The following is a 27946-nucleotide window of genomic DNA, read 5'->3' as shown; positions in this document are numbered from 1 at the left end:
ACAAAGAATTGTAAACATTTTGCACACTTGTCAGTCCTTTCTTTTAGGCAAAGTGCTCTTTTGGTGACAAATAAATTAACAGATACACACTAGAGTGAACTATTTCCAGACAATACAGAAAAAGTTTTGATTTGTTTTTTTCTTGTAAACATAAGTTTTACAAAAAATGAAAAAATCAATAAAAGTGTCTTGCAGGCCAACAATAGATACAAACCTGGGCAGCAAAGTGATATTGGAAATGCTTTGGGTGTTAAATAAAAATTTAACATTAATCTGTTTAAAGGTTATTTTATACATAATAAGTGACAAGGTTATATCCTTAATCATTTCTATCCCTGAAAAAAGAAATTAGGTATGATTTATTGGCAGTTGTGTCATTGAATGGGGTAACAAAGGCTGGAGTCCAAGAGTTGTTGGTGAATGAGCTACAAAATAGAAAGAAATTTGTGCATCAGTTTTGTAGGGTGATTAAAACTAATTTTAAAACAAAAACAATCCAAGGCAATGTGCATTCACGGCTCATTATAGCTGAGGGCACCAAGCTACACTTAATCCACCCACCTCAGCAGAAGCATTAACTTATTCAACATCGCATATTATTAAATGAGAATCTAGGAACAGTTCACCCCCCCAGATCTTTATTTTTGGCCACAAGCTTTTACCACTTTAATGTCCTCCATCCAAACCCCATTCACTGCACTTGACCTTGCAGCTAGAAAGACTCATGAGTTTGTCTGCTGAGATGTTGCCATCTTTCATACAAAGGGGGCTATATATAAGACGACCTCCCAAATTCTCATTTATGAATGCTTAACTGCCTCTTCTCTAAACATACATCAAAACACATTTGACTCAAGCAAAACAACAGTCATTCATGCGAGCACACCCAATTTTGATGCTAGTGTAAGTAAATGATTACAATAATACAGGCTCTGATTTTATTTATTTTATTTTATTTTATTTTTACCCAAAACTTAAAAGGAGGATTCTACTCTCAGCAAGGCTACATTGCTTCAAACACAACCTCTTCTGAGAGCAACTAGGAAAGCTGGGCAAAATTTTAAAGATCTGCCTGAAGGCACAGGAAAGCGACCAAGGCATCGACTTGCAGAGGAAGAGAGAAGTAAAATAAGCTATTTTCCCCAAGTTAGTGACAATTTTAAAATAAATGATTGAGAGGCTGAGAAGTTGAGCAGAATTTTCAGGAGAGACTTTGGGTGGTAGAAAACAAATATGAAAAAAAGTCAGAGACCCACTGAAGAAAAGTCCTAGTTAAAAACAACAGAAACAAAATAAAACAAAACACAGGTTTTGTTTTAGATCTCAACAGGCTAAATCCAAGTTATAGACCCAGAAATACATCATTCCTCCTTAGGACTGATGCCTGAGTGAATTAAGTTGATCTTTCCTAGGCTAGCTCTTGCCAAAGGCAAAACTAAATTCTCTCTGGTAGAAGTTATTACCTAGAGCCTCAAATTATTTCTAGTGTTTTACACCCAACATCTGAAGTGCAATAAAAAAATAACAAGGCAAATAAGAAGACATATCTGGATTGAAAACAAAGAGGAAAAAAGTAGAACAGACCCAAAAAAACTCCACATATTGAAGTTACCAGACATGGACATTATTTATAACTAATATAACAATAATTTTATTAAGGAACAAAATGAAAAAAATAGATTATTTCAGAATAGAAGTAGAAACTATAATAAAAGAATGAAATAGAAATTCTAAAACTGAAGGTATAACCAATATTAAGATCTCAATGGACTAGTTCCACATTATATTAAATAGAGAGTGAATTAGTGAACTAGAAGATAAGTCAGAAGAAAATATCTAGATTGAAGCATGGAAGGTCAACAGGTTGGAAAATATAAAAAGTTTTCATAAGGGCAGAAACATTATTTTAAGAGACAAAAGCTGAGACTTTTTCATAATGAAGTACATCAAACAACATATTAAAGAAGCATATCTAGGCATATTATAATAATGAAACTGAAAACTAAACATAAAAAGAAATGCTGAGGAAAAAAAAGATAATATTACCAAGATGGTAGTTTCCTACAATAGAGTATATCAAAATCTCAATTGTTTTCCTTTCTGGGGTAGAAATTGACAATCTGGTAAAATTTATGGAAATATAAAGGGTCAAGAATATGCAACACAAACTTGAATAACAATGAAATAAGAAGACTTGTATTACTGGATATCAAGAATTACAGGCCTAGCATAATTAAAACAAGTATTAATATGAAAATAAATAGACTAATAAAACTGATATACATTATGTGGACACTTGATTTATATCAAATGTGGTGCTACAAAGCAGCTGGGAAATTAGTATTTTCATCAGTATAAAAATAAGCTTTGTTTCCTATCTCACATCACGTACAAAATTCAATTCCAGATGGACTGTAAATCTCAGTGTCAAAGATAGAATAAAGATTCTAGAGGATAACATTGGAGGAATATCATCATTATCTCTGAGTAAGAACAATTTCTTGATCAGGTGACAATAAAGCACTTCCTGTGAAGGGAAAAACTGGTGAAACAAACTACATTAAAATTAGGAATTGGTGCTCAACAGAACATAAGCTTAACAGAGTAGAAAAAAGCAAGCCACTGAATAAGAGGAAATATTTGCAAGACATATAATCATCAAAAAAACTTTATATGCAGAATATAGCAGGAACAAAAACAAATTTAAAAAACAAATAATCCAATAGATCAATAGGCAAATGACATAAATAGGCTCTTTATACACATACAAAATATACAGATGCCCAATGAAAAAAAATGCTCAGTTCCATCAGTCACTGAGGGAAAAGCAATAAAAATCATGAGATAGTTCTGCACAACCATCAGATTGGCTAAAATTAAAAAGGTACACCCTACCAAGTGTTAGCGAAAATGAGGAGCACCTTGAACTCTCATATACTATTGGTCCAAGTGTAAACTGCTTCAACCTTATTAGAAATTGTTTGGCAGAATCAACTAAATTTGAATATATGTATAGCTTATGATCCTATGTTCTACTCCCAGGTACATACCAAATAGAACTGTCAATCAATGTGCATCAAAAGGCATGTACAATAAATCCATAGCAGCATATTCATAAAAGCCCAAATTGGAAATAGCACAAATGTCTATCAACCACAGAGTAGATAAATTGTGGTATATTTCTACCAGAGAATTCTCTATAACAAGGAAAACAAACAAATCGCTGGTTCTTACAACGATACCAATGAATCTCACAAACAATGTAGTTGAAAGAAGTACAACACACAGGAATACATTCTGTACGGTTCAATTTCTATAAAGCTCACAAAAAGGCAAAACTAAAGCTTGATTGTAGAAGTCAAGGTAATGTCATTTTGGAGGAAAAGGACAATGATTGGGATCAGACATAGACAGGCTTCTTGGGTGTTAATTATGTAATACTACTTCATCTGGGGAATATGTACATGTTTATTTCATTAATTTATCAAGTTGTGGACATATGTCTGCACTTTGCTATATGTATGGGTTATTTTCCAATAAAGTTTCTTTAACAAAACTAAGTAAACTCCAATCTAAAAATTTGAGTGTGAATACTTTCTCTGACCATAGGAAAATAAATTATTTAAATAAATATCAGGTGAAAACAAACAAAAACAAACCTTTCCTAAGTAGAAATCAAGCATGAAGAGTCATTATTAGTATTTGTATTTTAGCAGTATAGTGAGTGTTAATCTTGTCCCTTAAAATTTAGTCACAGAAATAAGAATGTTTGGGTAGTTTTTCTCTCTACTTAATATTTTTCAGCTACTACTGAGGTAATATTTCAAAATGTGAGTTTCATCAATAATCTAACATTAGAAGTTGTCAGTTATTGATTGCTTGGGAGCCAGTTGTTAGATGTTCGGATACCTACCATCCATGTAACTGTGCAGCGCAGTTAACATGGTCCCGTCTTGGGGCACGTAGGCAGAGTAAGTCATTTCTTCTAACATGGGCGGAGACAGCCGGGAGGGCGGGACAGCCGTGACTGGGGCGGAGGAGGAGTGGTTAGGGCTGACGTGTTTCTTGTGGCGCGCTCTACAATTCTGAAACCATACCTGAGGGAGAAAAGCAATGTAGCAGCTATGTCACGTATCAGCTCTGAGTACATTACAACTCAGTTTAAAAAGGGATGCAACCTCTGCCCCTGGCCGGTTGGCTCCATGGTAGAGCGTCTGCCAGGTGTGTAGAAGTCTCAGGTTTGATTCTGAGGTCAGGGCACGCAGGAGAAGCCATCATCTGCTTCTCTACCCCTCCCCCTCCAATTTTTCTCTCTCTCTCTCTCTCTGTCTCTCTTCCCCTTCCCTCGCAAGTTGGCCCAGGGCACTGAGGATGGCTCCAAGGCCACCTCAGGCATTGGAATATCTCTGTTGCTGAGCAACGGAAGCAGCAACCCCCCCCCCCCCCCATGCACAGAAAATCAGCCCTAGATGGGGGTGGCTGAGTCCATCCGGTTGGGGCACATGTGGGAGTCTGTCTCTCCACTTCTCTGCCTCTCACGTGATAAAAATAATAATAAAAAAAAGGGATGTAACTTCAATTACTCTCCCATAGAAGCACTGTATAAATCTAAATACGTTTTTGAAAAGTTCTGTAGACAGAAGAGAAAGACTTTTGCACAACTATCAACGGTCATTTTCTTCACTCATATAATAACTCTTTGAAGATTTACTGAAAAGCCAATTCTATACTAAATCAGCATATTCCAGAATAAAAATGAGCTGAGGGCCCAAAAATTCCAGAAAAAGTTTCTGTGGTTTTACTACCAGCATTTGGGGCAAAAAGAGAAACAGAAGGAAAAAAAAAGCCTTTTAATCTGAACTTCAAACAAACAAACAAACAAACAAACAAAAACTACTAAATGTGTTCTTAAACATCTTCTGGACTTATTTCAAATCTATTTTCAAATGACTAAAATGCCTACTGAGAACTTAAAGCTTTTGACAAACTCCTTGATTCTGTTATTCCAGGCACATTAGAACATGCTAGCTTCCATTTCTCCAAGTGAAGACACAGCCTATTCCCTAAAAAGCCTGTTAAGGTCAGGCTAATCATCATCATCATCATAAACTAGTAATATTTAAGTAGAATAAAATACAGACACAACCACTGGTGAAACAGTTCACAAAAAATCAAGAGCTAAGTACCCTGTTGTCCACTCTTTCACAGCAATAAAGGAAGAAAATTCAGGGCAAGGGCAGTGTGACATCCAGGTAGCTGAGTAAGGTAAGACTGCCCAGAGTGCTTTCAGCAATAAGCGGGCCTGTGTTTGAACTCCCTGCCATTAGATAAAACTTCACTACAGAGTGTTGTGCTATTAAACATTATAGCATTTATGTGCCATCACGACAAACACTTCTGTCACAAGGAGAAAGAGAAGTGGGGGGGGGGGATAAAATCTTAAAGGAAACTAAGAAAATTTGGGGTTTGGGCCAGGGAAAGGTTGGGCCATAAGTCTCTGCTCTGGGCTGGCAAAGGGAATTGGGGCTAAATGATGTGGAAAAGAAGGAAGCTGCAAAAAGATTTACATGAAAAAATTGGCTGTTTGCTAAGACACAACCTGCCCTTGGCACTCAAAAATAAAGGGTTCACAAAGTATAAACTCCAGGGCTTAAAACTAAAGAAATACAAATGAATAGCATAACAGGGTGTGCAACCCTGAGCAGGTGGCTGAAAGAGAGTACCCAAGGAATGTTTCAGGAACAAGACAGGCACATATCAAAGAAAAGGATGGGGAATCACAGCCTTCCCCCTCGTCTCCTGGAGTGTTAGTCAGCCACTTAGGTACCTGTATAGAGACCATGCCCAAAGCCTCCAGTCACGTTCTCTCCACAGGCTCCTTAACAACAGGTGCCAGGACAGCCATCCACCCCACCGAGGACACACACTCATTCTCCAACTTATCAAAGGGAACTGCTGCCCCCTGTCTTTTCCTGGACAGTGCCCAGAAGACATACACCCCAGAACACTACATATAACCTAATACACATGACACTGTGGTTCCCAGAGTTTCTTCAATGTATGTTTTATCTCCAATAGAGTATATACTGGATGGAATCTCCTCAATTGTTTAGAAAAAAAAATCCCAGCCTTTGAAAATTTTAAAAAGGCATGACATAAACTGCAGAATAACTACCTTAATGCTTATTCAAACAGTTCCTTGGAAAGATGATCCACAGCAGAAAGAGGTTTGCAAACACATAATTTCATGTAATGTGCACAGCAAGATTTAACGGAGGCTACTAGACTTCAGGAAATAATTTCTGACATGAGGGATACCCACCTTCAGAATTCAAATATAAGTCCTTCTAACTCTCATCATGGGCTTTATAATTTTATCCTTTTGCTTTGCAAATCTCTAACAAGAGTTGAAATTTCTTTTTGAGCAATATGCTTAAAAATTATTTTTTAGTTCTATATGTATTGTAAACTACATAAGCTAGAAGCAGGCCATGTAAACATTCTGCAGAACATAAGACTAATGCATAAATGAATCTCTTTGAAAACCCCAAAGAATCCAATATAAGAATTTAGTGTATTAAAAAGATGGATTTTTTTTAATTATTGGGAAAGTATGGCACAATACTGACTTAAGAAATATGGGTAATCATTTGGGAGAAAAAAAGAAATCTCTACCTCCCACGTAAAAGAAAGTCAATTCCAGATAAAGTATAGGTGTAAATAAGTGGAATCAGAATATTTAAAAAACAAAAGCCAAATTGATAATGCTCTACAAATAGGAAAACAAAAACCCCCAAAGCTATGAGAAAAAGATATTGAGAGGTTTGAATACTATTTAAATGTACAAAAAGTTCTACGTGGGGGAAAAATGAAAAGAAAATTGATGAACTATGAAAAGTGAACATGATCAGTAGAAATCAATAAAAGTTGGCAAGAAAATAACACAAAGAAAAGTGGGCTAAAAACAAGTTTAAAAATGACAAACTAAGCAACTATGTTAAAGTTCATTGATATTAAATATAAGTATAAACAATGAGATTTTTCTGACTATTAGACTGGAAAGAATGTTAAAGAATGACAGCAATTAGAATTTGTGTGGGTTGGGGAATAGGAACTTTCATAAGTAACTCCTGGCAGAATAAATTGCTATGAACTTTCTGGAAGGTGATTTTTCTGCTATCAGTTAAAAGCCCTAAAAATGTTTTATCTTTTGACTCAACAATCTTACTTCTATAAATTTATCCTATCAAAATGACTGAACAAGTCTACAAGGATATATACTATGCTGTTCATTGAAGCATTTATATGATAATAAAAAAAATGAAAATAAATTCTCCTGTGTTCAATATGTGCCGCAATAAAATTCATGTAACTCTCGATATGAAAAGGTATTTTCACTACACTGACTGAAAGAAATAACACTGTTTAACCTTTATCTGTAGGGCACACAACTCATAATTCAGCTCTCAGAAAGGGTATGTGAACAGTGATTATATCTAGATGCCAAATGTTAAAAATAAAATCATTCATCTTTATTCTATTGTTTTAAATACAATGTGAACCTGCTCTGTTACTAATGACCCTCTAAGTAGACTTTGGCTAGAAAAGATGAAATTGTCATTGTATCAGACCATTGTTTTTACCTAATCTTTGCATATAACCCAGTTTGCATATTAGAATCAAGGCCTAGTAATTAAAATTCTTCTTTAACTTTTCTAAAATGCTAGAAAGTAGGCTGAGCAAACAGATCATGATTACTATTTGAGATCACAGTAATTAACTTTAAAATACTGTGAAGGTCTATATATTTAAATTACATATATACATGCACATATACACAAATATATAAGGTGGGGCAAAAGTAAGCTTATAGTTGTGAGTATGCAAAAGAGAGTTTATTCTTATAATATTTTGGGGGGTATTTTTCCAAAGTCAGAAGCAGGGAGGCAGTCAGACAGACTCCTGCATGCGCCCAACCAAGATCCACCCAGCATACCCATCGGGGGTGATGCTCTGCCCATGTGGGGCATTGCTCTGTTGCAGCTGGAGCCATTGTAGCACTTGAGGAGGCCATGGAGCCATCCTCAGCGCCTGGGCCAACTTTGCTCCAATGGAGCCGTGGCTGTGGGAGGGGAAGAGAGAGACAGAGAGGAAGGAGAGGGGGAGGGGTGGAGAAGCAGATGGGTGCTTCTTCTGTGTGTCCTGGCCAGGAATCAAACCCAGGACTTCCACATGCTCTACTGCTGAGCCAACCAGCCAGGACTATTCTTATATTATTATTTACTAATTATTGCATTATTTTCCATATGAACAACTGTAAACCTACTTTTCCCCCACCCTGTGCTTATATATACATATTTATTTACATGCTAGTACTCCTTCCTTTGTCATCTTATCAAAAATATTTAAATTCAATTCTCACATATTAAAACCCCTATCCAACAATATATACTCTAATTTCTAGTGTGTGGAAACCAGTTAATTTGCTCATAATGCTGGTGACTAAAATACCTGGAAATTACATGAGAAATCTGTCTCAAATAATTCTCAAATAATTAGAATAGATCCCAGAAAACTTTTCATTTTACTTGGCTTCCAACTTCAAAATAATCTAAAACATGGTAGCCATAAATCTGACAGCTACTGCAGAATATAGTCTCAGGTTTAAAGGGGCCCTCAGCCCACTGTGTCTAATGACCTCAACAAAGGAAGCTTCCAGGCATAGGAAACTCACTACATCCAATAGTAGCCTATGCCAATTTTGCAGGCTTTCCTCCTGAGAAAGTTCTACATCAGGAGTGAGAACGACCTTTTCCTGAATTCCCTTGCAGAAACCTGATTCTGCTTGCATTAATTCCTTAAATCTTCTCTGAACTTTGAATGTTCATTAAAATTATTTTCCATTTCCCTGATCTCTCTATACGAACTTGACATAGTTGACCACTTCCGTCTTGAACCCACCTCCCTCCTTTACCTCCATGATGCTTACATACCAGCAGAGGCAGATCAAGGTCGGTTGAGGCCCCGGGTGCAGAAGAAAATATTGGGCTTCTTACATTAGAAAAAAGTGTCAAGTTGGGATTTTGCAGGGTCCTTCAGAAGTTGGGGCCCAGGGCATGCGCCCGCCGTTAAATCTGCCTCTGTACACCAGACTCACTCATTCATTCTAGCTGTTACTAGGTGCCACTCAAACAGCACCTCTTAGCCTGCTCTCTCCCTAAAATCCATTCTTCATATTTTACTGTCTATAATCTACTTCTAAAGGGTCTTACCTAAGTTCATAGCATTAGATGTTTTTGCTTGAGTTCCGTTTATCCTTGAAAATCCCTGTTTACATGCCCAATGACACCATCATTGCATAATTAGCAGAGAGAAAAGGGAATTCAAGTCCCTCCTATCAAACAAATGAGTTTTCTTTTGACCTTAATATTCCTGGTAACAGCACCTTTTCCAAGAATACTTTGACTTTACATTTAAGAATCATCTTTGGCTTCTTTCTGCTTCTCTATTACAGTGGTACCTTGAGATATGAATTTAATTTGTTCTGTAACCAAGTTCGTAAGTCAGTCAACACATATATCAAACTGCCAATACTGAACCCGTGTGCCAATGTGTCAACTAGCAGCAGCTTCCCAATCACGACTCGTATCTGGGAATTTCACTTGGTTCTCAAATAAAAATACGGACTGATTTGTAGCTCATATCTTAAAAAATTCATATGTTGGTCTGTTCGTATCTCAAGGTACCACTGTACACTATCTTGTCCTGTTCTTAACTCTCTAGCATCCATCACCTGCCATCAGTGTACAGTCAATAAATGTTTCTTGTTGAATTCTAGGCCACTATACCAGCTAAGCTCCTTTTTAAAAAAAGTTACTGCTTTCCTGGACATTCTAACTAATCTGCCTATCTCTATCTAGCCTCTCCCAACTCTAATTCTTCCCATGTACTGTCACCAACCTTTTCTTCCTAAAAATCACCTATCACGGCTTTCTTCAGCTCAGGAAAGAACTCGGCGTCTACAAGACTCTCCAGGCTCAGCTCCAGCAATTTCTCCTTCCACAATCTGCAAACACAGATCTTATATTCCAATAAATCTTCTCAAACTCATCCTTCCCTAGTTTTGTTCACTACTCCTTCTACCTGGATCTTTAACAAAGGCCATCCACACCCCCTGCACACATACACACTCACACACACAATCATAGAATGATAGAAAGAATACTGAGCTCAGAAGCAGATCTAGCACGGAACCCCAGTTGTCGTTTTTAGGCTGAGGATGTTAGGATTGCTACGAGCACTGAATGAAGTAACTTGTGCACGGAAGTCATTTAACAGATGGTAGCCCCATCCAAGCAGGCTAATTATCAGATTAAAAAAAAAATTGATTCAAAGTGTAAAGAGAGGTAAAATGAGGAGCTAATGCTTTGACATTTTTTCACTAAACACTGCACACTAATAAACACCTACAATAGAAAGTTTAGTATCTCTTGATTAACACTTAAAACAATCACCTGTATCACACGTCTGCTCAAGCCTGTCCTTTCTGCCAGTTTTTGAAGGGTCTGTGCATCTGGGTTGTTGTCCTGAGCAAATTGTGCTTGCATAACCTGTTGTTTAGAAAATGTAAGCAGTAAATAGATAAAAATCATCAACCTTATGCATTTTGATGATGGGAGAGAAAAACATGTACACAAAAAAAAGGAACATTTATATTTTATTACTTGAAAATAAATATGGGGAAGGATGTATATGTGAAAAGAATGCACATTCTGTAAATTTAAACACAAATTGCTATGCAGAGATCTTTCAAAAAATAATCAGTTTTAACACAAAAACTTGTCTCTCAACTATGCTGTTTAAAATAAGCTTACCTTTTCTTTTTTTTCCATTCTTGCAACCCACAAATGAAATATATAAATAGTGTCTATTTACTGCTTTTTCATTTTTGTTAAAAAGTACTAGCATTAGAAAAATTTTGAAAATATCAATACAAAAATTATATCACAATTATTTCCACCTTCTACTGAGCTAAACAGGTTCAAGGCCCCTACTACAATTTTAATTAGTCTGCAAATAGTACGTAAAACAACAAATGTATTCCACTTAATTATAACCATTCCATCATTAATTGTTTAAGCACTTGCTCTATGTAAAGGAATATCTAAGATCTTAAAAGGAAGACACCCATCAACTCAATAAATAAGAATTTCTCAGGATCTAAATATCTATATGTTGAAAAAGTCTCCAGGTGATTCTGAAGTGAATCTTTGGATTGGAACCACTGTGCTAAGTACTATGAGATAGTGACACATGAAAAAATTCTCCCTGATCTCAACTTCCAGGGAGAAAGAGACAGACATGCCAATAACTACCAACAGTATGAGGTTAAGAGCAGTGGTGGGATTCAAATAATTTAACAACTGGTTCTCTGCCCTAATGACTATTTTAAGTATCAAAAAATGATATACTGAAAGGTAGTTTATTATTTCATGCATTTAATAGTTAAGTAGATATACACAAAACTAGATTGTTATAAGAAAGAGTTTTATAATATCAATGAAAAAATATTAAATAATACCTGACAAAAAACAATAAAAACTGTTAAGATATTTCTATATGGCTTCTTGATTGGCATCCTCCCTTGCAATTTTTTTCACCTATGGATGGAATGAACATTACTACGGGCACTTAGTATATGCCGCTGCACAAATAAATGTTAAAAAAGAGTAAGGAATGAAAATTTGTGATTTCCACATTGGGCAGCTGCCCAGGCATACCTCTTAGAGAGAACCCTGATTACAAGTGCCATTTTAACAACCGCTTTGCTGAACTCATCAAAAAATTAGGTATTAGTTCTGCCGAACCGGTATGAACCAGCTGAATCCCACCACTAGTTAAAAGAGAAGAGTGGAAAGCATTTGAAATCTTGCTTCCTGGCATATGTTGTCAGTTTGGCTCAAATAAAAATTTTATAAAAACTCTTAAATATGAGAGAGAGAGAGAGAGAGAGAGAGAGAGAGAGAGAGAGAGAGAGAAGGTGGACAGAAGGAGGGAGTAACCAGAATAAAGCCATAAGCTAAGGGCTTTTGGATTCTTTCAGATAAAGCTAACTAAGGGAGCCTGACCAGGCGGTGGTGGCACAGTGGATAGAGTGTCAAACTGGGATGTGGAGGACCCAAGTTTGAAACCCTGAGGTCGCCAGTTTGAGCAAGGGTCACCAGCTTGAGCCCAAGGTCACTGACTTGAGCAAGGGGTCACTCGGTCTGCTGTAGCCCCATGTCCAGGCACATATGAGAAAGCAATCAATGAACAACTAAGGAGCCACAACAAAGAATTGATGCTTCTCATCTGTCTCCCTTCCTGTCAGCCTGTCCCTCTCTCTGTCTCTGTCACAAAAAAAGAAAAGAAAAAGCTAACCATGGGAATCAAGTGGGATATTTGTATTTTATTAGTTAAAAGTCAATCAATTGAGGAAAGTACTATAAAATATAAAGAAAGTATTATTATAAAAAATAGGAGAGGGAATCTGGTGTCCAACATGATTGTGCATGTCCATGAGCACGGGTCTGGGTCTGGGTCTGGGCCTGGGATGGGGATAGGGTATCAACTTCACTAAAACTCTGCGGGCCTCCACACCATTTGCAACAGGCAATATTAATTACATTCTCCATCCACTATGATCCTCCTATAATACTATCTTTGCCACTGCACTTTTCACAGTATAGCTAAATAATTTATTGGCAAGGCTAGGTGTCCCAAGGAGATAGTTAGACTTTTAAGGGCAAAGGGAATGTCTTCTTCATATTCTTCATATCCTCCTTCTTGTCAACAGTGTTTGTGCATAAGGGATTGTGACAGAATGAACCTTGACAATGTGAGGAAAAACTGAAGATAATGTGATGAAAAGGATGAACGTTGTTCTGACAAATCTTAAGATTTACAAATTATATAAATATTTTCTCCCATTTAAGTTTTCTCTGATTAGTGACTCTTCTAGAATAGAGTATTTCTGGCTTCCTGTGCAACTCTGCCCACAGTCACTGTAAACAACATGTGTATTTTTGCTTTAAGGGATTGAGCAAAGGAGGACCAAAAAAAAAAAAAAAAGACAGAATAAACTCGTGGACATGGACAAGAGTGCGGTGATTGCCAGGGGGCTGAAGGGAGTGGGGACAGTATGGGGGATAAGTGGTGATGGACGAGGGCTTGACCTGGGGGGTGAACACACAATACAGTGGACAGAGATGGGCTGTAGACTCATGCACCTGAAACCTGTATAATTTTGTTAACCAGTGTCACCTTAATAAATTCAATTAAAAATTAATTAATTTTAAAAATGGGTAGAACCAGCCTAAAAGCCTATAATCTCACTTAGTTCACTTCATTCTTCCTTTCCTACTTCAAATGTGTTATTTCCAATGCAAATGCAGTTGTGTTTATAGGAGTCTGAGCTTGTAAATCCCAAAAGAGAAAAAAGAATGAAAAAACTAATAGTCTTCGTTTTTTAATTTTGAAGGAGGAAAGCATTTGCTTTCAAAGCCACTACTGATAATTTACAGAATGAAAACAGCATGCTTTTCTCAAATGCATTTCAAATTCACAGGTTTAATAACGGAACCAAATTACATTTAATAAAGCAATTTCTCTTCAAGGGATAAAGCAAAATTTAAATCAACATTGATGGTTTAAGATTGAATTATGCTAAAGGAAAGGTAAACTGTACTTAGCAGTGTTTAGTCTCTCTCTCTCTCTCTCTCTCTCTCACACACACACACACACACACAAATCTTCTTAATTTTGACTTAATTTTATTATTCTCTAGTCACTAATAATGCCAAAATCCACCCTACTCTTTTTTTGAGCTCTTTTAACATGATCAAGGAGTAAGCATCTAGAGACATTTATCATTTTACGGCCAGAAATGTCAGGATTCTGCATAGTAACATCTGACCAACTCTATGTGGAAGTAGATTAAAGAGGATTCTAACCTTATTATATTTAACATTAATAAACATTGAGTGACTACATCTAACTATAATAAGCAAACCATAATATTGGCTGAAACTTCTCAAATATCATTTCTACAAATAAGACAATATTTGAAATATTTATGCCAACACAAAACAATATTTTATTTCATAAGTCTGAAACTATTTTTTCTCCCCATAAGCTTCTAAAGAAGCATTTTGGAAAATTATTTTGTTTATTATTCTCATTTTAACTCTACTCTGTTTAAAGCAGGTACTTCATGAATAGTTTTGACCTACTGATATTTTATTATTTTATGGCAAGGTAGGACAATTTGACAATGAAAGTACATCACCTGATTTATTAGAGGTTCTAACAAAATATAATCATCCAAGTTGTTAAGAAGAAATTTACAGCTATCCCAGATTCCTAAATTATAAAGAACCGCTTGAGGACAAGAATTGTGTCTTATTTGTTTCAATCATCCCTGACATAGATAGGTGCTAATACATATTGAATAAATGAGTACATGCTTTGAAAGCATATCATTCCTGCTTTTAATTTTCACAACTTATGATTCTGATACAAAATTTTTAAAAACATGATTCACATCACATTTTCATATAAATCATGATTAAATAGTTTGTGCACATTTGCAATTAAAACTATAAGGCTATCTACAAGATTCAGAATCATACTCTTTTGTTTTAGCTGCTGCTGCTGCTGCTGCTGCTAGTGAAATTTTATTAGGCACCAACTCACCCTTGTGCCTTGGTATCCTTGGAGGCCAATCAGAATGAAAAGATCAGAGGTTTGGGAACAGGGTCCAAACCTACTCTCTGCCATTCCCTCAGCGATTTGCCCCGAGGAAAGTTCCTGCACCTCTCGGATGAGGCTCCCTACATCAAGGATTTGTAAGAGTTCAAGGAGATAAGGTAGAGAAAATGCCTGTCATAGGACTTGGCACACTAAGTCCTCCACAAATAGTATTTCCCTTTTTTAAAATTAGTATTTATCTTCCTATATGAGATTGCCTATATACCTGAAGTGGTTTCATATTTTCATAACTGTAATTGTAATAATAAATTTATATATCAAATAAGAGTTATCAGTATTATAATTAAAACTATAGACAGCCCTATGAAAATAGCCAGTTTTAAAAACAGAACATACTTATATTAGAGATTCTAGTTTTTTGCACACCTTGATTTTTTCTCACATACCTTTCAGCTACCACACATAGTGCTGCCAGTTCTCCCACAGGTATGCATACTTCTGACTTAGGGCTTTGTGTGATCATTGCAACCCAGAGAGGCACTCAGAAAAGCAAGGTTCAAACACTGATGTTATCTCTCCTTTATTACTTACTGACCATATTTTCTATGTCTAAGAAATTCAAAACCATCATTTGAAAATTTTTCAGATTGGCTTTAGATTTTAATACTGGATTCCTTTCCAATACCATTAAGTTACCTTGAAATATTTGTGTCACATCAAGTGGTTATTTTTTTACTTTTTATTGAATTTATTGGGGTGACATTGTATATAAAATTATACAGGTCTCAGGTGTACATTCCAAATATTAATAATACATCATCTGTATATTTGTGTGTTCACCACCCTAAGTCAAGTTTCCTTCCATTACCACATCAAGGTTTTTTCTTTTTTATTTTTTTTAGAGTTTATTTCTTGATTTTAGAGAGAGGGAGGGGGAGGGGAAGGCAGAGAGAGAAGGGGGAGAAAGTAAGGGAAAGAGTGGGAAGCATCAACTCATAGTAGTTGCTTCTCATATGTGCCTTAAGGGACAAGCCCAGGATTTCCAACTGGAGACCTCCGCATTCCAGGTTGACACCTTATCCAATGTGCCACCACAGGTCAGGCCACATCATGGTTTCCTTCTCAAAATAAAAATTCTCTCCTTGAAAACACTGTATTGTTTTAATCTTAAATACTGGAAAGTCTTAGAATATTACATGTAATTTTTCAAAAATTACTTTCACTCATTTGTTAATATTGTGTAAATGTCATTTCAAATCTGAGCTAAGATGAATACAATGTGTCAAGCACAGTAGGTAGGTGCTCAATAAATGTTACTTTACCTTAACATAAAATACTTCAGTCATATTAATCTTTTAGAGAACATGACTTTTTTTAAAGCAAGGAGCAGCCCTGGCTGGTTGGCTGAGTGGTAGAGCGTCGGCCTGGCGTGCAGGGGTCCCGGGTTCGATTCCCGGCCAGGGCACACAGGAGAAGCATCCATCTGCTTCTCCACCCCTGCCCCTCTCCTTCCTCTCTGTCTCTCTCTTCCCCTCCCGCAGCCAAGGCTCCATTGGAGCCAAGATGGCCTGGGTGCTGGGGATGGCTCCTTGGCCTCTGCCCCAGGCGCTAGAGTGGCTCTGGTTGCGACAGAGCGATGCCCCAGAGGGGCAGAGCATCACCCCCTGGTGGGCAAAGCGTCGCCCCCTGGTGGGCATGCCGGATGGATCCCGGTCAGGCGCATGCGGGAGTCTGTCTGACTGTCTCTCCCCGTTTCCAGCTTCGGAAAAATACCAAAAAAAAAAAAAAAAAAAAAGCAAGGAGCAATTATTTAATAATTTCCTTAACAATTTACATAACTCAAATCTATGACAATTATATTTAGGGCAACTAAACTGAAAATAATCCTTCCCTTTTTCAGGGGACATAATCAACCTACTCAGAAAATGTATAATCTTGTCCATTAAAAGACTCCTTGAAAAGACTAATACATTAGTGTCCCATAGACTTACATGTTGAGTCCCAAAATATTTTTTCTTCTATTGCAATTATATGTAGCAATGTAAATGCCTAGGTTACATTGATTTTATCAGGAATCAGGACAGACTAATAGTTCTTTTCCACTTGGATGTCAATGCCAACACACCAGCTTGAATGACTGGTTTGTGCATATCATTAACTCTGGGAATATTAATAAATATTTTAGGGCAAAAGTGTATTTTCATACATTCACCAAGTTATTTTTCACAAAAAGCATAGGCTAGTCTTTTTAGAAACATACAAATTATTTTAGACAGCATAAATATTTGTTTGTTTTGTGGTAGGGAAAGGCTTCAAAAATCATCAATTCATTGTCACGTCTACCTGGAGCTGATCTGCCGTAAAGCTGGTCCGAGCCCTTTTTGCTGGTTTTGGATGATTAACATCTTGCTCTGTGAGGAGGGCGCCTTCAACACTAATCCCATTACCTACATTTAAAAAACACACCACACATGTTGGTAACAAAGATGAGTTCATCAGTCATACAATAATAGCATTTTTGCATCTCTTGGCTTGGAGTGAAACTGTATACATCTTCCAGATTGCAAAACCCCTTGAGTTAAGTTTTTAAACACACTAGAGATATACTGTAAAAACAACATTCAATTTGTAGGCTTGAATATTTAGTCACAAGAGCAAAAAGTTAGAGGGAAATATCTAAGCTCATCCTTAGGAGGGCAAAGACAGGGTAACGACTAGTTAACAAAAGCAAAACAGAATCTTAAACTCAAGGCTGCTGAGACTATGGCACAAAGCTAATACACATGTCATGGCTTATCCTGTAAACAAACAGATGGAGACCATCACTAACAGTAAAGTGCTTAATGAGTTTTACCACAATTATACTGCACAAAATAATACATAAAAATGACCTTAAAGAAAAATTGTTTTCATTCCTGTATTCACGGTTCCAAAAGACTCAAAAGTATTTTAAGTATATAGTTACCATTTTCCACTTCTCTTTTTAAATTATCCAGCATGCAGTCATAATGCACTCTGCAGAGGACTTTCTCTTCCACCAAAGCAAACTCCTCTCCCGTGGAAAGTTGCCTTTTGCAAGAAAAGCAGGCAAAGCACGCCAAGTGATAGACATTGCCCTTGGCCCTCCGGACCCAGTCAGTAGAATGGATGTGCCTCCCACAACGAGAGCAGCGAGTTCCATACCTTCTACATAAATAGAAGGGTAGGAGGTGAAGATTTTAATGCTTGGTGAGGTATTCATCAATTTGAGATTAAACTAATGCATTATACTACTCATGGATTAAGCTAAGTATTTAAATCTTTTGAAAATAAAACATGAATCAATTATTTTTCTTAAAATCCGTATGGTAGCCCTGGCTGGGTAGCTCAGTTGGTTAGAGCATCGTCCCAATATGCCAAGGTTGCAGTTTGATCCCCTGGACAGGGCACATACAAGAATCAACCAATAAATGTGTAAATAAGTGGAACAATAGATCAATGTTTCTCTATATATATACATATAAATACATACACACATACATATATACATACATACATAAATAATTTAAAAAGTCAGTATGGTAAACAATCAAGATGAGATATGGTCATAATTAAAACCTACTTATAAAACAAAAATTTCTCATTGTTACTTTAAAAAAAGATTGGATATTTTATCTTTTAAAATAAACTATGAGTTTCGATATCTCGTAACAAATATCAGTGCATTTTAAATTACCTGGAAACCCAAGATATAATACAAATACACACACACAAACATACACCATGCACCCACGCACTTTGGATTGAAATCTAAAGGCACAAAAACATACCAATGAACATATATTAACTTCTTAAAACCAAGTTAAAAAAAAACAGTTGAGATAATTTGAAAATGCTTTAAATATCATTTTCTTTAAAAAAGTTACAACATCTAAACATTTGAAATTGAATTATCAAAGAATGAGGAGAACAGAAATTGTTCATCCTGGGAAGAATGAGAGGAAGGAAAACTCAGAAATATTTTCTTTGGTGAATAAACTATATACTGCAATGCTAACCATGGGAAGAGGGGAAATATTACCTAAAACTTCCAGACACATCTGAACATTAAATGTAGGTTAATATTAACAAAATGCCAGGTGCAAATATATCTTTTTTTTCTCTCAGTCCAAGGGACTGGATACTCTTTGTCTTGTCTCTCTCAGTCGGAGTCATGGCTTGGCATATCACATCAAACTAGGTAAGTTTATGTCTGTGTCTATTCACTAGTATATCTTTAGAGGTATTGCTATTTTTAAAAAAAATTAATCTGAAAAACTGAATCCTAAAATACATTTTAGAATATAATAAAATATAAAGTATAAAAATGTCCTGAAGAACTAGACCTTCAATAAGCCTCTAAAACAAAATCTTTTAAAAGTCTTTATATTACCATAGAAAATCAAGATTAGTATATCCTAAGTGAAAGACAAGGCAAATTACTACTATTTTTGAGGAAATAGAGAGTATACCTGATGAGAAATATATATTTTTGGTAATTATAAATTCTGTGGCTTTATAAAATAAAGGACTCTGGATTTCATGAAGTGCTTTAAATTACCTAGCAATTTATTCAAATCAACCATTAAACTCCCTGAAATCAGTTTTTGAAATTGAGTATAAACAACATAATTAGTATTACAAATTTCATTATACAGTATTAACTTCCTAATTTAACAATAAACATTCTTCTTCATTTGGAAATGCAAATAAAGAAAAAATATGGTAATTTTTAAAAGTTATACTTAAGGATGATTTCAATTCTAGATAGCTATCCATTAAGAACTGAATTATATCCTAGGAGAAACTATAAATTTAAATAATTACAAAAAGATCACAGAGAGAAAATGTTACATTTAATATCTTAAGAAAATATATATAATCTCACAAAATAAAAGTCAAAGAACAAACAAAAGAAACATTTTAGGCAGAATAATTAGATTTGTTGTATTCCTAATACTGAAATAGTCAATTCTGATTAATTTGGTTCATCACAGTCTCCAAACTGCTTGCATTTTATAGGTGCATAATTAGGGAAATTCTGTAGTAAACAGCCAAAAGTTTAAACAAAACCTTGATATTCCCCCCCATAATTATTTCATTTTATCACTCCCCCAATCACAGTCATCTTGTATTTCATATTTTATACCTATGCACAGCACAAAAGTTTCCTTATTTTTAATACCTAAAATTTTTACTGGCCAAAAGTGGAAATAATTATTTAAAATTAGGGTGTTTTTTTTATCCTGAATTCCTAAAACATATAAACATGCTTAGTTTGTTTTTATACACATTATACCTCAAAAATATAAGCTTTCTCATTTTAAAATCTATATATTTATAAGAAAAACTGTGCTTCAATAAATAAAACTGGACAAAAAAGCCTATTTATAAAATTCTCTTTGTGTAATAATTTCTTGGGATATCTATTTACTAAAAAAAAAAAAAAAAAAAAAAAAAAAAGTCACAGTATACCTGAAATAATCAAGTTTGCAGAAAATGTCTTTGTCTTTAATATAACAGCTGGTGTGCCTTCCTAGGGAGGTTCTGCAGACACTGCAGGAGAGACAGCGAACATGCCAGCACAGGTCATTCACCTATGGAGGAGAACGGCCGGTGAGAAGTCACTGATACTTAAAAGGATTTTCACTGGTTTTGTATATTGGACAGTTTTAAATGAAACTTCTATGAACACAGGGAAAATTCTTGAACACTTTAAAGTCATATAACTGGTTTATTTTTTCTTTTACTAAATACTTCCTACCACGAAACATGTTAGCTAAAGAAGTCAAACCACATATCTTTCCAATGTACTTTTTTTGGGAGGAGACCAAATTATTATAAACTGTGCACTGGTTAAAAGGAGAAAGAAAGACAATGAAAAAGAGGTTTTTATAGATAAATACTTACCCTTGTTAAGAAGTCAAGCAATCTGCTTATGAAACAGAAATGTTAAGTTCGATTTAAATGTTGATATGGCAGAAACCCTGGCTCCCTTTTAACATTAAATACTAGAACCAAGAAGTCAAGTATTGCTAACCCTACTTAATGATTTGGTTACCAGAGGGAAAATTAATCTAATTATAAGTAGTTCTAAAAAGGCACCCAAGCATTGTTTGCCATTTATACTTCAAGAAGTGAAGCAGAAAATGGTGATTTAATAATTCACAGCACTTCTTATAACTCCTTATATTTTCAAAGTAGGAACATGAAATATTATTAGTTCAGGGATCAAATCATAATTACCCTCACCATAAACTGTCACCATCATACTATAAGCACCACAATTTAGCCTTCAAGAATAAACATGTGTATTAGATTGAACTTCCCTGTAATGCAGGCTCCTAAAGCTTGCTCTTGTAAAATGAACATGAGAACTAGATTTATGCTTAGTTAAATTTCATATAAAAGAACAGTAGTGCTGCAAAAACAAAAGTTACACCCTACAAACAGATCAAATGTCTAAAATAGGAATTGAGTAATTTGGAAAAATGGGAGATTGTGAAATATACCTTTTGCTACACTACTGCATAATAAAGATTACTGTCCAAAGATTCTATCAGATTAGTACTACTGTTCATGAACTATAAAAGGTACCTCAAAGCTGATTAAAAAATTTCACTCTCTTCTAATTATAATTATGTGCCTCTTTCTAGAGCAGTAATGAGAGTATCATTTTGGTTAAATTTTTAAAGTTTTAAGTTTTGGTTTTGCTATAAAAGACATACACATTTACTGTACAAGGAAAATAGCAAAGAATAAAAAATATTAACAATTGTGAATATTGTCCTGAAAATAAAGATACCTTTCCCTTCTAGTTTTTTCTAAAATGATCCCAAATAAATGTTAAAGCTTAGAAGTATGGATTTCCTTTCACAATCCACTGTTCAAGGTCTTCTTCTGCATTTAGATCTTACCCAGCCTCTTTTATAAATGTTGTTGTTGTTGTTAAAGCAAAGGTAGATTCAGGCTTCAGGGCAGAGTTATGGCCACGCTCTAAATCTCTAAAGTCAGACCTAAGGCCTGATTTTCCTCTTTCCTCAAAGTTTACTTTAAAAAATTTTTTTAAATCTTTTATTTCTTTTCCAGGGAGAAAAGTAAGGTGAAAAGAGAACATTATGGAGAATATAAACCTTCCCTGATGGTCAGTATTGAACCAATCTGTATATGTATATATATATATATATATATGTATGTATGTAAGACCAAGCCAGAAAATCCACCCAAACAGCAGGGCACTGAAGTGTTTGATGGTGCAACAGATGAATCTACCTCCTCTTGTATTTTTTTGTTCTAATCTATTTTAGTTGTCTCACAATATGATATTTTTCTATTTTAAACAATTTACATCCTTCAATATTCTACCAGGCCTAACTATTATTTTTTACCAGTAATTTGAATTGAATTCAAACTTATTTGGATGAATAAGAACTTAAAAGGAAAAAAAAGTTAAGAATTCAGCTTTTATATAATCATATAGTATTGAACTTTGGTTATAGCTAATATACTAATGTGTACAAGGACAGAATAAGACTACTTAGAAGACTCATTGGGAGGACTCCAGTCCTATTACAATGGAAAGCTTAGATATCTTAGATATTTCATGTAGTATAAGTATATAATAATTCAAGAAGGGGCAAAAGTAGATTTACAGTTGCCTATATGGAAAGCAATATAATAAGAAGTAATAATACAAGGATAAACTGTTTCACATACTCACAACTGTAACCTTACTTTTGCACCACCCTATATATAAACATATTTTTAACATACAAAAGATAAATGCTAGAAACTGCTGTATTTTAGAGGGTGTGTTGAGTCACTTTGTAATATACTTTTTCTATATCTTCTCTGCTATGAAGTGTTAAAACCTTTGTAGAACTGTTCAGAAACATTCTTAAACATTATGCTGATTTTTGAGAGGGTTCATTGAAAATAAGAAGCCAGTTTTTATCCAAAAGATGATTCTGAAATATCCAAAAAGGCTCAGGTCTAAAAACACTGAAAGGGGAATCTTAAGAATACAGCCATGTCAATTTGTCAGCTTTAAGAATTAACCACCAATAAAGATTAAGTAAGTCACTTTTTAATGTTTTCACTAAAACTTCTGTTATTGCTTTTTCTGGCCTGTATTTATAGGGCATCATTTCCACTTTATAGATGATGCAGCTTTGTACATTGAGATAAAAATTTCAAGAACTCCAGTAACTTGCTTTTTTTGAGCATATGGAGGGTATGCTCAAAAAAAAGCATACCCTCCATAATTAATTCTGTTTTGAAAAACTGGGGGTGGGGGGCTGGTGGAGAGGGAGTAGAAAGTGAACTGGTTTGCTACTAATTCAGTTAGGAGATATCATTACTTTAAATAGTGGTTTTAAAGAGCTATTGAAGTTGAAGACCCATAGCATTAGGATTAAGACACATGGGACCATGATCCTGCAGGCAATGACAGGAATAACCGTGGCCTGCCAGAATTTATACTCCAAAACTCCTCCACAATATTTTAAGAGAAGTAAAATAAATTAAGACAGACAGTCTACTCTCAAACCACCATGTGAAGCCCTTCCATCGGAGTCTTTTTTTTCTTCCTAACTTTACATCAATTTCCATACTCTCCCCTTCCCCGCCCCGTCAAGCACTGAAGATAACATTAAAACAACCACCAAAAGTACTGGATGGCCTTGAAGTAGTAAACCTTAACGAGAGGAAATGGTTTGTATTTAAATGCTCCTAGGAACTTCTACTTTGGAAAAGCCACAGGTAATTTTAAATAAATACAAAACTACGTAAAAAAATCTGTCCAGAAAAGAGCTTTTACGGCACTTTAGGGTGATTCTCACCAAAGGAGACACCGGGAAGGTGAATCAGTCAACTAGACTTAGAACTCTCAGAAGGAGGCCGGCGTGTGGGTGTTACTGGGGGTGGCGAGACCCCACGTAACCCGGGGCTCGGTAAAACCAGTCAGGCAGGGCCCCCTTTCAGACTGGGTGAAATGGTTTCCCCATTCCCGTTCCTGGTTGGTGGCTGACTCCGCTACATCCACCCAGGTATCGGCTCTTCTAGACCAGGATGTGTCACACACGAACTGTTCAGGAACAACTCTGGAAATTCTACGATTTCTTCCCCCACTATTTGCAATCCCAAGAGTTGCCCTTGCAGTGGGCCGTTTTGCTTTGAAAGCCTAAACCTTAAGCGAGAACTTAAATGGAAAAGGGGGGAAGAACTTCTCTCTCTCCCGGCGCTCTGAGGGGAGCCGCCCCCCTGGACCTCGCGGCGCGCCCTACCTTCAGGAGGTACTTGTCCACGATCTCCAGGCCGCAGCTGTTGCACACACACTTTCCAGGGGGACAGACGGAGCCCGAGGCCATGGACCGAGGCGAGGACGACGGGGACAGAGGGGCCGAGGAGGAGCACGAGTCCTCGTCCCCCGCGCCCTCGGGGCTCACCTGCAGGAAGCAGCGGGGCTGCGTCGCTGTGGGTTCTAGACCCCTCCTCCCCTCCTCCACCCAGGGTTCCCGGGGGCTCCCCCGCCGCCTCCCTCCCTCTCTCCAGCGCCCCCCCTTCCTGCCCTCACCCCAAGTCCAGAGTCCAAGCTCCAGCCACTGCCCGTTGGGACTGCGACCCCCGACCTCCAGGAGCCGGGCGCCTTTAAAGCCTGCCCCGCTCGCCGTGCCAGCTCGGCTCTGCACCCCGTCCCGCCCCCGTCCCTCCCCGCCCCGGTCCCCGAGGGCCCGCTGGGCCCGGGAAGGAGCGCGAGCCGGCGGCCCTTGGTCCGGGGCCGCCTCCCCACCGGGGCCGGCCGTGCCAGCACCTGCGTCCCCCCCACTCACCAGTCCCTCTTCCCCAGCGCCTCTCCGAGCTCTCCCAGCCGCCAGGGCTGCCGTCCGCCCGCACTCGTCCGACATGGGCCCCCGGCGCTGCGGGTGGAGGAAACAGACGAGAAGTTCAGAGCCAGCCCGCGCGGCCCCGAGCGTCGGCCCCTGCGCACGCGGGGCGGACTAATGAAGGCCCCGCGCGCCCGCGGCGCGTGCAGCGCTCAGGCTCCCGGGCCCACGCGCCGGGGACCGCGGCGGCGCAGACCCAGCGCGCTGCCAGGCCGAGGGCTCTCGGGGCTCCGGCTCCGCGGCTTTCACCCGTGCGTGTCCGTTCTCTGCCCTCCTGCCGGGGGTAACAAGTTAATAACAATCATCCCGGCACAAAGCACGTTCTTTCTAGATGTCAATCAAGACGGTGCCGGGATCACCGGGCTCAAGGGGGTGCACGAGGGAGAAGAGGCAGGATGGGAGAGAAGAAAAGAGGGTTGAGGAGGGGACGGGGGAAGAAACTTGATTTCTTTAATAACCTCAATTAAAAGAGCTAGACATATTTTTAAAGGGAGCTTTTTGAATTGGATAGCCCGAAAGGTGAAGAGGTTTAATAGGATACTTGAAAGCTAATTACTGCGGGATTTAAGAAGCCTGGTGCTTGTTCCGATGACAATTTGAATGAAAATGCTTCAGATTAAACCAAGCCAGCAGCTCTTTCGTAAACTTGCAGCAATTAGAGCTGCGAGTGATTTACACTCGTTTCTTTAAGGTGTAAATTGCCACTTATTGCTCAATAAGTCAACATTTCAGCTACTAAAGGATTATTTTTAACCAGCGCAAAAAGCGTATCGAATAATGGAAAATATCCAGCTGAATTTAATTTGTGCCATTAAAAAAAAAAAATACCTCACCCAACCTCGGTCAAAATGTTTTAAAGCAACAACGCGCATTACTCAAGTGTTTCCAAGCCTTTGCTGGAGTTTTGTTCCTAAACGGAAACGCAGCCTCTGGGCGTTGTCTGCCTCGGTTTTCGAAACCTCTCGCGCGGTGCTGGGAGAGCACGCCCGGGCGGCCCGCTCCCCTGCGTTTCAGACTTTGCGCACCCCCACCCCACCCCCCCAGCAGCCGCGGCGAGACCGAGTCCGAAGCCGGGGTCGCCCAGGCCTCTGCGCGGACCCGCGGGAACGCTCCCTGCGCACGGAGGCCGCGTCCTCGCCGGCACAAAGGGAGTTGCGGCGTTTGAGCCCCGCGTCCTCGGGCGCTCCCGCCGCCGTCGGAGCCAGGCACACTCGGCGGTGCCGGGCGCAGGTCCTGTGAGGCTCTCAAACAGGCTCCGGTGGATTTTCAATTTTAAAATACGAGACACCCGCGGGTCCTGCCTCCAGAGGGAGGAAAGAGCTGGTCAGCTGTCCCCATTTTCTCGACAAACGGTGTGACTCGCGTACCCTGGGGTTTGCTTCTTCTGAAATTTTAAGTAAACTAACGCTCCTGGCTTCCCTGGGGTCCTCCGAAGCCTTCCGGAAGCCGCGGGACTTTCGGTTTTCGCGGCGGGCCGGCCGGCGCGGGTGGCACAGCAGCCGGAGCGCGCCTCGGGGTCCGCCCGCGGCGGGGCGCTGGGCACCGCTCCCGGGGTCGGGTCCGCCCGGCAGCCTTCCGGGCCGCCCGACTCTCTCTCCCCGACCGCCCCGATCGCCTCGGCAAAGAGTACAAAAGTACGACTCACATGTCCCCGAGAGCGCCTTAGGCTCCAAGCTTCGTCTCCCAAATTACAGTCTCCGAATCCATGCCTCAGGTTAAGTGAGCTTGTGGGGAGGGGAGGCAATGATTACTAACGCTACTACGTAACAAGGAAAAAAAAATTGCCAGGTCTGAAGATGAGGCCGTTACAGGTAATTTCTGAGCCTCGTTTAGGAGCCCAAACAGCTCGCGTTTCAAAGGAACTGCGATCCAGCGGGTTGGCCAGGCGTCGGCTCGCTCACCTTCTCAGGGGGAACCGCCCGCTCCGGCACGTCCTTGTCTTCCAGTTTACACACAAACATCTGATCGCTTTTCCAATACATGGCCCTGCGAGGGCTGCCTATCTCATACCAGCTGCAGAGGGTCAGAGGCTGTCCGTGCCCGCCGGTCCCCCTCCCCCGTCCCACTGCACCAATAAAAGCCGACACCGAGCAGGGTCAGAATGCCCCGAGTAAGTCTCCGTCCAGAGAGGCCGCTGTGGCCAGAACCGTTCTCGGGTGGACTCTTCTTAGATGTTTCTCCCAACTTTGCCGAGATCTGTCCCTCCAGGAAAATTAAAAAAGAAAAAAAGTTTGTTTTCCAGAGGGTGGAACTTGACATAAAGGGAGGGAGGGGTGTGTGTGGAGGGGGAAAGGCTTTTCCTGGAGGGAATGCCTCCTTCAAGTAAACCCGCCTTCTCTACATGTTAAGATCTTTATCAGGACAAGCCAACTTACTCCAGATTTAGTATTAAACGGGGGGAAACCCCATTGGGAAGGGCCCTGTTAACTTTTGACTTAAAAAAAAAACAAAAAAAAACCCAGCTCCCTGCATTTGCCGTGGCTTTTAAATTCTCGCTTCCCAACCAAAACCTAAACAAAGATTCAGGTTACATTTCTTTCTGCAGCAAGCCGAAGGGGAAGCCGAGGTCTGGGCAATTTGGACGTTATAGTCATCCTTCCAAAACGCGCAATTCTCCTCTGTCTAAGCCGAGGAACGCCAGCACTCCCTGACAGCCAGCCGGGGACTGAATTATCTAGCGGTAGGCGCTCCCTTTGCAGGTTTTCTGATTAAGATAAAGAAGAAACATTTGAACAGCATGTTGCTAATAGTATTACTTTCATCTCATTTCATCCTAGACAAAATTTAAGTCCTATAAGCAGCCAGGTTCTGCCTCAATTTTGGGGTCCGTGTTTGCGGAGGGAGAGGGTGGTCTTCACAATACCTTAATTTTCATTAGGGCTAGAGGATGTATTTGTTTAAATAGCTTCTCTGTGGTATAAATTTTACTTTATTATTTAATATGTGGAGAGGAATTTGGTAAGAGACTATTTAACAATAATTTAAAATTTTTTTAATTTTCAATTTTCCCTTTATAAGAAAAAAAATTATGAGCCATAATTAATATAAGAACACCTGGAATCTGTTTCCTAAAGGTCTTTAACAAAATCATGTGATGTTGCTTCAATTACACGGATATACATGTACATGCAGTCTTATTTCCTTGCCTTTTTGTCTGGTAAAGAAGATCGGAGTGCTCCCTTCCAGATCAGCCAGCAGGAGGCTGGAGGAGGAGCAGGGAGCGGAGAGATGTAGATTCCCGTGCTGAAGTGAGCGGGTCCAACAGCCCGGGACCCAGCAGGGACAGCAAATCGACT

At 38.5% G+C, this 27946-nt stretch overlaps 1 protein-coding gene across 1 annotated transcript; it reads right to left on the bottom strand.

Annotated features, from left to right (window-relative positions):
• On the bottom strand, positions 1-26619 carry LHX8 (LIM homeobox 8). Its single transcript, XM_066372203.1, has 10 exons — positions 26552-26619; positions 26296-26374; positions 24597-24683; positions 24051-24212; positions 20242-20363; positions 17714-17934; positions 17092-17195; positions 10515-10610; positions 3914-4097; positions 1-425 (listed from the first exon to the last, which is right to left on the bottom strand). Exons 3-10 carry the CDS (start codon positions 24669-24671, stop codon positions 349-351), a joined length of 1041 nt encoding a protein of 346 aa, XP_066228300.1. The 5' UTR covers positions 24672-24683; positions 26296-26374; positions 26552-26619; the 3' UTR covers positions 1-348.
• Positions 26620-27946: the final 1327 nt, after the last annotated feature.

Source organism: Saccopteryx leptura, chromosome 3, assembly GCF_036850995.1.
Source record: "Saccopteryx leptura isolate mSacLep1 chromosome 3, mSacLep1_pri_phased_curated, whole genome shotgun sequence".
In the NCBI taxonomy this organism is placed as follows: Eukaryota; Metazoa; Chordata; class Mammalia; order Chiroptera; family Emballonuridae; genus Saccopteryx; species Saccopteryx leptura.
This window is presented reverse-complemented; position numbering and strand designations above follow the sequence as displayed.

Excerpts from the sequence above, each read along its gene's own strand:
- LHX8 (XM_066372203.1), bottom strand. The coding sequence starts at position 24,671 with ATGTCGGACGAGTGCGGGCGGACGGCAGCCCTGGCGGCTGGGAGAGCT. Across the intron at positions 24,213-24,596 it reads GCGCTGGGGAAGAGGGACTG|GTGAGCCCCGAGGGCGCGGG; the intron begins GTGAGTGGGGGG and ends TGCTTCCTGCAG. Across the intron at positions 426-3,913 it reads GCTGCACAGTTACATGGATG|CTCATTCACCAACAACTCTT; the intron begins GTAGGTATCCGA and ends TCTATTTTGTAG.